This window comes from Vidua chalybeata, chromosome 15 (assembly GCF_026979565.1).
Source record: "Vidua chalybeata isolate OUT-0048 chromosome 15, bVidCha1 merged haplotype, whole genome shotgun sequence".
NCBI classification, from domain to species: Eukaryota; Metazoa; Chordata; class Aves; order Passeriformes; family Viduidae; genus Vidua; species Vidua chalybeata.
The window spans coordinates 12,032,308-12,041,939 of record NC_071544.1 but is presented as its reverse complement, the minus strand read 5'-3'; the positions used below and the strand labels follow the sequence as shown (position 1 = coordinate 12,041,939).

Below are 9,632 nucleotides of genomic sequence, written 5' to 3'. Positions count from 1 at the left end.
CCTGCCGCCGGGCCACCGTGACGTCATCGCTCGTTCAGCCCGCCTTTTCCGTCACGGCGCTGGTGGAAGTGGCGTCACTTCCGGCCGCCGCCTGCCGGCAGCGGAGCGGAGCCGCCATGTCCACATCGCTGGGCTCCAACACCTACAACCGGCAGAACTGGGAGGATGCGGTGAGCGGGGCGGCCGCGAGGGGCCGGGACAGCCGGCAAGAGCGGGCCTGGGCCGGCGGGGCGCTGCTCCGCCGCGGGAGCGTGTGGGGCGGCAAGGCCGCGAGGCGAGCGGAGTGCGGGGAGGCGGCCCCGGGGCTGGGACCTTCTCTGGGGACCCGCCACCCGCCCCGGGGACCCGCCACTTGCGGCTGAGCCGCCCGGGAGGGCTCTGCCGCGGTTCCCCGGCTCTCCTTTCGGCGCGAAGGGAAGGAGCTGCCCCGCCGCTCCTCCCCCCGCGCCGCGGTGCAGGGGCTGTGGCAGCTGCGGGGGCTGAGCTGGGCCCCTCGTGTGGCCCTGGCCGCGTCCCTTCCAGCTGAAGCCTCTCCCGAGTGGGCCCAGTGCAGACAGTCGCTGCTGAGGCATAACGGGGCCGATGTCATCTGCTGCAGTCCAGGCACTGACAGGTTCAGATCTCAGGAATGCGCTTTTCATTTAGTTATTGTAAGTTTTACTCCAAGCTACAATAGCGACCATAGTATGATTCTATAGCAATTTGGGGCTGGGTCCTGGCTTGCAGCTCTCCTGGTGTCTCTGAATCCAGTTGCAACTTTTAATCATCTGATGAGTTAAACTAGATCATTTTTCAGTGTGTCTTGAATGCTGTTGTGATGGCAGAGCTTGTTACAAATTCCCAATTTTCTTCTTGCTCGATAGGACTTCCCTATCCTGTGCCAGACGTGTCTTGGAGAAAATCCCTATATTCGGATGGTATGTGGCCCTTGGACCCTGCAGTCCTGCCCTCTCTCTGGTGGCCCTGAAGCTGTGGGTTTGGGGACTGAAATCGGGCTGGGTACAGGAGGAGGTGCTGAAGTGAGCACACACTCCTGAACAGCTGGTTCTGCACAGCAGGAGCTGGTTCCAGCTGTTGTTGGTGTGTAATATCACAGTTAGGGGTGTGAATTAAGAACAAATCAATCACAAAGGAGAGAAGATGACCCCTCCCAGTGTCTGGAGTGCAGGAAATAGTAGAAAATGAAATTTTAGTATTGGCAAGTTTCAACATGGACAGCTGTGAGCTGCTCAAGTTCTAATTTGCGCAATTTCTAAAATGTGACAAACATGCACCTCTAAAATTAAGTTAAAAGTGACTTATGAAGGTAGTTTAAATTCCTGTTTGTTTTCCTTGGTTTGCTCTGTGCAGGGTGAGTCAGTCCATGTTCTGTTGCTTTTCTCTGCCTGGCCTGTTTGCCCATGACCTACATTGACATTATCTCCTTCACATTTGTGTTCCACAAAGTTTGCTGAGAGAGATTGGGTTGTTCTTGTGAAACATAACCCTAATGCTACTATAGGGGATATTTCTAAACCTGTTTGTTTCCATGGGTTATTTAATGTAACATCACCTCTCTTTAAAAAGAGCTGTTAATCCTCCTTTTCATTCTCACCTTTCATCAGTACAGGAGGTGGGACTTAAAGTACTCTATTTTCAATGAAAGTTTCTAAACCAAAAGTGTATTGAGAGTATTTAGGATTTATATTTTTTGTCCTGTTGACTTTCTAAGGTGTAAGCCAAATACTTATGGATGAGTGAGTCTAAATGCAGCATAATTATGAAAAAACCTTCTGTGTTACCACATCAATGATATGTTTCATGGTTTACGTTGGTGATATTTCATGGTTTTTTATTTTTTATATTTCAGACCAAAGAAAAATATGGAAAAGAATGCAAGGTATGTTTGTGTGTTTTGAAGAAAGATTGGCAAAATCAGTGCAGATCTAGGAGCAATCCATTTTAATGATTAAAAACCTGTCAGCTTCAGAAGAGTGCTTATCTGGGTTAACTTAAAATGTTTATGTAACTACATAAATTTTTAGGTCAGTCTACTGTGCTTGTTAGACAGAGTCAGTTGGTCCTAAAATAGTAAAATTATTGAGCAAATCTTGAGTCTTTGTAAACAAATCTTCATGTTTATCAGAATGAGGTTTTGCAAATACTGCTGTACTATATGTGAAGTTATTGCAGGATTTAAAATGCTCCATGTTTTCTTGGGTGAGTTTGTTGTTTTTACTGAGAAATGCAAAATACCTGGGGTTTGGGTTTTACTATGTGTGTTATTCATGCTATTTGGTGATTTGTGTTGGCTGCCCAAGAAATAAGCCACAATTATTTCCAAGAGCAAGAAATACTCAGTGCTGCCTGGACTGAGGGAAATTAAAGGAGGTTTTTACCCTTTTATCAGTTTTCATCTGAGGTAGTAGAGAAAAGGTATAATTTGGAGTCTGTACATACTGAGATTATATTGTGTACTCAAGGTGTACATGCAGAGGAAGTAAATGCCTCATTCCATGAGATAAGAGGGAGCATCACTGTTCTGCACCAAAGCTGTGCAGATTGCTGCTGTGCTGGTGCCTGATGTACCCATCATTGTAATTCATCTCTAGAAACTCCACACTGACATCACCTGGAATCAAAGAGAATTTATATATCTTTGAGTAGATCTGCACTTGTATTATTGCAATAAATAAAATAAAAGCAGCAACAAAAAAAACCAATTTCCCTAAAACTTTTTCCTGTCAAAGTAAAACTCCAAATAGAAACAAATATTTCCTGAGCTCTGAGTCTTAGCTTTAGGACAAAGGAGTTGTATTTATGGTTTGGAGAAGCTGGATGAGTTTGGAGATTGTTTCCATGCAAGAAGCAGAATGGCAGCTCTGTGCAGAGTGAACCAAGTGCCACCTTTGTGTCCCAGATTTGTGCCAGGCCCTTCACGGTGTTCCGCTGGTGCCCCGGGGTGCGGATGCGCTTCAAGAAGACAGAAGTGTGCCAGACCTGCAGCAAGCTGAAGAATGTCTGTCAGACCTGCCTGCTCGACCTGGAATATGGTGTGTACCCAAAAACCTGGTCCAAGACAGGGAGCTGCCCTCTGAAGTGGGAGCTGGTGAAATTACTTTGAATGTGCGCATGTGATTGTCACTGGACAGTCTTTGAGAAGAACAGGTCTTGGTCGTCATGTCTCTTCAGAGGTTCAAGGGCAGAGTTGTTTCTCTGAGCAGCAGATGATTTACCTCTGGTTACTGCAGGTTGCAGAAATCACTGTTTCTGCTCTTTCAGCTTATTATTCATATGGATTGGTTGGGGTTTTTTTGTTTCATTTTAGGTTTGCCTATCCAAGTCCGGGATGCAGGACTCTCCCTTAAGGATGAAATGCCTAAATCTGATGTCAACAAAGAATACTACACCCAGAACATGGAGCGAGAGGTAAGTGTAGCCAGCCATGACCATGTTTTTTGGGTAGCTGTGTGGGGGGAGGAAAGGGCAGCAATGACCTAGCTTCTCTTAAAACCTCTTGCTTGCTCTGATTCTGTGCATTAGTGTTCAGTGCTGATATACACATAATTATTTGTGTTCTGTGTGCTTTTAGATAGCCAATTCTGATGGAACTAGACCAGTTGGTGCACTAGGAAAAGCTACTTCTACCAGTGACATGCTGCTGAAGCTGGCCCGAACGACTCCATACTACAAACGTAACCGTCCTCACATCTGTTCCTTCTGGGTAAAAGGAGAGTGCAAGAGAGGAGAGGAGTGTCCCTACAGGTACAGACACAGCTTGGGCAGTCCATCTCTTCACCACGGTCAGATGCAGCTTCCTTTGGAGATGCTGCAGTGGGCAGGAGACACTACAGTGATTTGGGTCAGGGCAAAACTTGCATCCAGTGCCAGCAAATGAATATCTGTGGTGGCCATTTGTTTTGTGAGAAGTTGGCTGTGTCCTTTGCCAAGGCAGTGACTGTAGCTCTTCTCAAGTGTAGTCAATTTTTCCCCTTTGTGGCATCAGTCCCCTCAAGCAGAGATCTTTGTATTTGAACAAGAGGCTGTTTCAAACCCAGCTCTTGTGTTTTGTAGTGCTGAGTGTTGAGCTGTCAGAAGCACCATTCATTCAGAACTTGACGCAGTCCTGGCTGCAGCTGAAGTTTTCAGGGCTTTGTTCCATTTTGGCATGTTTATGTGGACAGGGTTAAGGATATAATTGACCTGAGGGTTTTTAGAAGGGAAACTGGCAGCTACAATCATTTTAATCCATTCAGTCATCCCTGATGCTATAAAATGCTTTGTCTGCTGAACCTTAGACATGAGAAACCTACAGATCCAGATGATCCTCTGGCTGACCAGAACATCAAAGATCGTTACTATGGAATTAATGATCCTGTGGCTGACAAACTTCTGAAACGAGCATCAACCATGCCTCGTCTAGATCCTCCTGAAGACAAGACTATTACTACACTGTATGTTGGAGGCCTTGGAGATACCATCACTGAATCAGATCTCAGGTGTGTTGGTGAATTTGTATTCCCCTTGCCTTTTTGTTTGACACTTTGATAATGGCTCTTCAAGTGAGGAGCAAAAATAAATCTGGCTTTCAGTTTTTTTAATGGGGAACTGGTTGGTGGGCAAGTGCAGAGGAGTGCCAGCTTGTTGGAGAACAAGCAGGCATATTTCAAATGCTTGGATTAAAATTTATCTCTTTAAAGATGAGTCATCCCTTTGAGCTGTTGGGGATACTGTATAACCCTTTTTACAAGGAGGTCCTGTATCCTCTAGCTAGCTACTGAGAGAAGCTGCTGCAGAGCTTTTATTGCTCCATAATTGCATGGAGGGCAAATTAACTGATTGATTATTGATTTCTAATGATGAGTTTGAACTGAGAATGGAGAAGAGAAAGTTTCTGAGCATGCCTATTTCACCTGCCCTATACCCTGTGACCAGGAGGAGTGGGGTATCATAATAATTTTTTTTGTCCCATGCAGAAATCACTTCTACCAGTTTGGGGAGATACGGACGATAACGGTGGTGCAGAGGCAGCAATGTGCTTTCATCCAGTTTGCCACCAGGCAGGCTGCAGAGGTGGCTGCTGAGAAATCCTTCAACAAACTCATTGTCAATGGCCGCAGGCTCAACGTCAAATGGGGAAGGTGAGTGTGGGGGGAGGAAACCTGGAGGATTTGCAAGTTCTTCTCTCAGGTTGCAGTCTTGATCAGCAGGATTGGGTATTATGCAGAAGTTGATAGTTGTTTGGTGAATAGTTGGGGTCCTCTTGCATTTTGGTTTTCTGTTCACAGTGGGATCTGGCTTGGAGATGACACAAGTAACATAAGGCATTTCTTGGTTGAGGATTATAGATGAGTTTTGGTAGCTTTGCTCCTAGTCCATCTCCTGTAAACACTGTTTGCAAACTTGGTACCATCTGTTCTGTGAGTTTTTCATCTTTGGCCTGAAGAAATGGATCTGGAATAGATAATGTGAAGCCACTGTGGTGTAAATATCTCCTTATCCTGCCTTTCTCATCCTTGTTCTCCAACTTTTGCTTGTTTTTCAGGTCCCAGGCAGCAAGAGGAAAAGAAAAGGACAAGGAAGGCACTACAGAATCGGGGATAAAGCTGGAGCCAGTTCCAGGACTTCCTGGAGGTAAGGGAGTTGTATTCATCTCTGAAATACTTAATGCTGACCCACTCCATGAGTGAGACTGCAGTTAAACTTCCAGGAGCACTTACAGTTCAGGATGGTAGAGGCAGTGGTGAGCCCAGAACAGTTACAGTAGGTTTGCAGCAGATCCAGCTGGATGGGAGATGAGCTTTGTCTAGAAGCAGATCCTTGATGAAAAGAGAGTTCTTTATGTGATGAATGAAAAGTAAAAGCTGAATTCAACTTACTTAGATCACAGATACTGGCAACCCACGTTTTTAATGTTTTCTTAGTCCACTGAGTGTTGTATGATGGACAAAGCAAAGCTGGTTTCACATGGAAGAAATTGTTGACTGGGGTTTCAGGGCAGTTCTGCTTCTCATTCCAGTTCATACATGAAATAGTAGCAACAGTTTGCCCTTGTGAAAGTGTGGGTTGTGCTCCATCTCTGAAGGCAGACACCTCTGCTTGTCTTGCTTGAGAGATTTCCATAACCATATATACTTTTTCTGCAGCCCTCCCCCCTCCTCCAGCTGCAGAAGAGGAGGCTTCTGCAAATTACTTCAATCTACCTCCAAGTGGCCCTTCAGCTGTGGTGAACATTGCCCTGCCACCTCCTCCTGGCATCGCTCCACCGCCGCCTCCAGGTACCTGTGTTTCCCCCTCTAGTGGGGGTGTGAAATTCAGTGTTAGACAGTCTCTTCCTCCTTGCCAGGCCATGCTGCAGTACTGATGCATGCCCTGAGCTGATTTTCCTCATCCCTGATCACACAGTGTAAACGGATGATCTAAACTGAGCTGTCAGCACAGTTTAATTAAACTGAGCTGCCTGTTGTGGTTGGTATTTGCTTGCAAATTCCCAGGCATGTTGGAGATCACTGTTACTGGTACTGAGACCTGCTCAGTGCTTTTGCTGGCTGTGTAAATGCCACATTAACCCGAACTTCAAAGGGTAACTTTGCAGATGGTTGAATGTTGGCATGTCCTTGGCTCTCTATATATCTATCCAGAGATGCTTTATTTTTTTAATGGAATTTTGGACTCTCATAGATGTATTTGCTCTGCTCTGTAGTTGAGTAGAAAAGATTTAGATGGGTATTACAGACACCTGCCCACTCCCCCCACCAGCTTTTATTTTTAAGGATGTGTGTTGGGTAGGGATTGGCCCTAGTTATACTGAAAAGAGGGGCAGGAGTTTGGGGAGATGGATATGTGCGCATTTGTGAGGCACAGCTGTCAGCCAGCTGTGGTGTCAGTACTTTGAAGCAGCAGTACACACACATCAGGTTTTTTGTTACTTTGCCTGAAGCTGCCAACTTTTGTTTCTGCAGGTTTTGGACCACACATGTTCCACGCCATGGGGCCCCCACCTCCCTTCATGAGAGCCCCAGGTCCCATCCACTACCCATCCCAGGATCCCCAGAGGATGGGTGCCCACGCAGGAAAGCACAGCAGCCCCTAGCACGTCCTGCCACCCTCATCCTTGAAGTAAATGTTATTTTCTAGTTACCATGGTAGCACCATATGTTGAGCTGTGGGTGAGCTAGAGACGCCTTATTTCCCTGCTTGCAGCCACAGGGCAAGCTCAGCTCCGTGTCTCCACGTATAATCGGGTTCTTGATACGTCCCAGGTCTTTCTATTAGTGTGGGGGGTGGGTGGGGGACAGACAGAAGGGCTGTCAGGGGTCTGTGGGTCTGGGGTACCAGAATTACAGTGCTATCTATGTATCCCATTGGCACACTTTTGAAATAAACTACTGGAAAAACAAAACCAAACCCTTTTCAAGCCCTTTTGATATCCTCAGTTGGAACTGAGGATACATGTTAAAATGTAACCAGAGACTTTTTTCTGTCAGGTAACTAATGATGTATTATGCTAATGAGGTATTAAACCAGGACTGAATAAGAGTTGAGAAACGAGTTCATCAGACCTGCCAAATGCGTGGCTTGGCCTTACCACTACACAGAATTTTCCTCCCTCCTTTTCCTGACTTCTTGATTAAAAAAAGACAAGAAAACAAAGCCTTTTTAAGTGCATCACTTCTAATCCTGCACATCCTGAGCAAGACAAGTTCTGGGCACACTGGTTCTTGCTCAAGCGAGCAGCCCCCAGGCAGTGTGGGCATGGTGTGGAGTGACAGGTCAGCAGTTGCTGATTTAGCCAGATGACAGCCCCCTCTGCTCCAGAGCCTTGGTTTGTGCTGCCTGCAGCTGCAGGGCAGGGCACGATGCAATTGCAGCTGCAAGATTTGGGGCTCTCCAAGGCCTGTGAAACAGCATCCCCTTAATGTGACATGGGTCCCACTTCATCTTGCTTTGATAAGATGTGAAGCTTTTCTTTCTATGCTCCAAGTGTAGTGGTGACCTCGGAGCAACTGCATCCTGCCTGGAGCCTGTAGCTGAGCGAGGTCTGTGTACATGTGGCTGGAGGATTTTAGGTTTATCTCCATATTAGCTGCTTTCATGAAAGGGATCTGTGGACATCTTCATAACAGGATGGGGCCTGTTCTGAAGCTTATATTGCTTGTTTGTTAAAAAGTACATAAAATTATTTGAAATTTTCAACACCAAGCTTTGACCCAGCTTCCTGGAGCGCAGTGTCTGAGGACTTGGTCTGATTTTTATGTGACTGCTGCCACAGCCAAGATCCTACATGGGCAAGGACATGCACATCCACTTTTAGTTTTATGTGCTGTCCTGTACAGTGCCACTGGGTCCCATCATGGTTCCAGCCCTGCCAGACTGTCAGAGGAGGTGTAGCACTTGTGGCACCACAGGCTGGCTTTCTCTGGAGAAAGAGCTGAGCTTTGGGTGTGGATAATTAGTTCTGCTTTTGTCAGGGGACAGCTCACCCAGGGTGGTGTTGGACAGCAGAGGCTGCTGGTGGATGGGAGAGGGCTGTGGCTTTTGCCACTGCTCTGGCCCAGAGTGTCCATGGCCAGGACCTGTGAGTGCTGTGAGAGATTTGGCATGCAGGAGGCTTCACATCATCCCAATTTGTTTATTATTTCCAGCCAGTTACCCAGGGTGCCTAGGTTCTGCTGATGCTGGACAAAGAGGAGAGAAATGGAATTGGAACAGGGCAGCAGTTAAGCATCATAGATTTATTGTTTCTAAGGAACAAACCATTTTTCTTTCTGTTTGCTTGCCCCCTCCTGCTTCTGTGGGAAACAGAGTAATGAAAGTTTCCCACCTGAATGATATGCTGTGGCAGCAGAATCCCTGCGTGAGGTTTCCTCTGCACAGTGTTACAAACTTCACAAATGAGGCAGCTGCTAACTGCATTTTTACCACAACATTTATTTTCCACATTTAACCACAGTGGTGGAAAAAGGAACTTTTATCGTGGTGCTTTTGGGAGTATAAGAAAGGGTAACGTTAAGAACCTGACAAAAGCAATTGAAGGAAGCCTGTGTTGAGTCAGAGGTTTTTGTGAATGGGGTTCCCCAGGTATTCTGGTGACTGTAGGCTGTTGTTAGCTGCATGTCCCACTGTGTGTCACTGCTGGAAATGCTGGTGTAGTTTGATCCTCATTGCTGATTTTCACGTTGCCAGGGAAGCCTGTGCTGGCTCTGGAGGCATGGCTGTGCTGCTTTTCCTTCCTACTGGTGTTGGAGTTACCAGAACACCCCGGCAGCATCCTCACACTGGTGTGGTTCTGCAGGGCCACAGGTCCAGGTAGGGCCTGATCACTGACCAACTACATGAAGCAAATCTGTCATAAGTCACTCAAAGAGCCTAGATTAGATGATGTTCAAGCGAGACATGCAAAAAGCAGTAGGAGGGAGGAAATAGCTGCCAAGTGCTAGCCAGAAGCTTCTGGGAAACAGAGCACAAGTTTCCAACTCCCAGCGTTCCTCTCTCCTCCATTGTGGCTTTGCTGTGTTGGAAAACAGGTAGATTCCCACTCCTTCATTTGTTTTTGTTGTCCAGCCAAGCTCAAGGTAGCTGCTATAAACATGCCAATGCCTCAAGTAACTTGTTTTGCTCCTGCTCTTGCATTATCACCTCCTCTCTGCATC

The 9,632-nt window shown here is 46.5% G+C and overlaps 1 protein-coding gene across 1 annotated transcript; it reads left to right on the top strand.

Annotated features, from left to right (window-relative positions):
* Positions 1–58: 58 nt before the first annotated feature.
* On the top strand, positions 59–7,535 carry RBM22 (RNA binding motif protein 22). Its single transcript, XM_053956266.1, has 11 exons — positions 59–170; positions 864–917; positions 1,850–1,879; positions 2,900–3,032; positions 3,308–3,408; positions 3,572–3,744; positions 4,278–4,478; positions 4,956–5,120; positions 5,525–5,613; positions 6,126–6,257; positions 6,942–7,535. Exons 1-11 carry the CDS (start codon positions 117–119, stop codon positions 7,070–7,072), a joined length of 1,263 nt encoding a protein of 420 aa, XP_053812241.1. The 5' UTR covers positions 59–116; the 3' UTR covers positions 7,073–7,535.
* Positions 7,536–9,632: the final 2,097 nt, after the last annotated feature.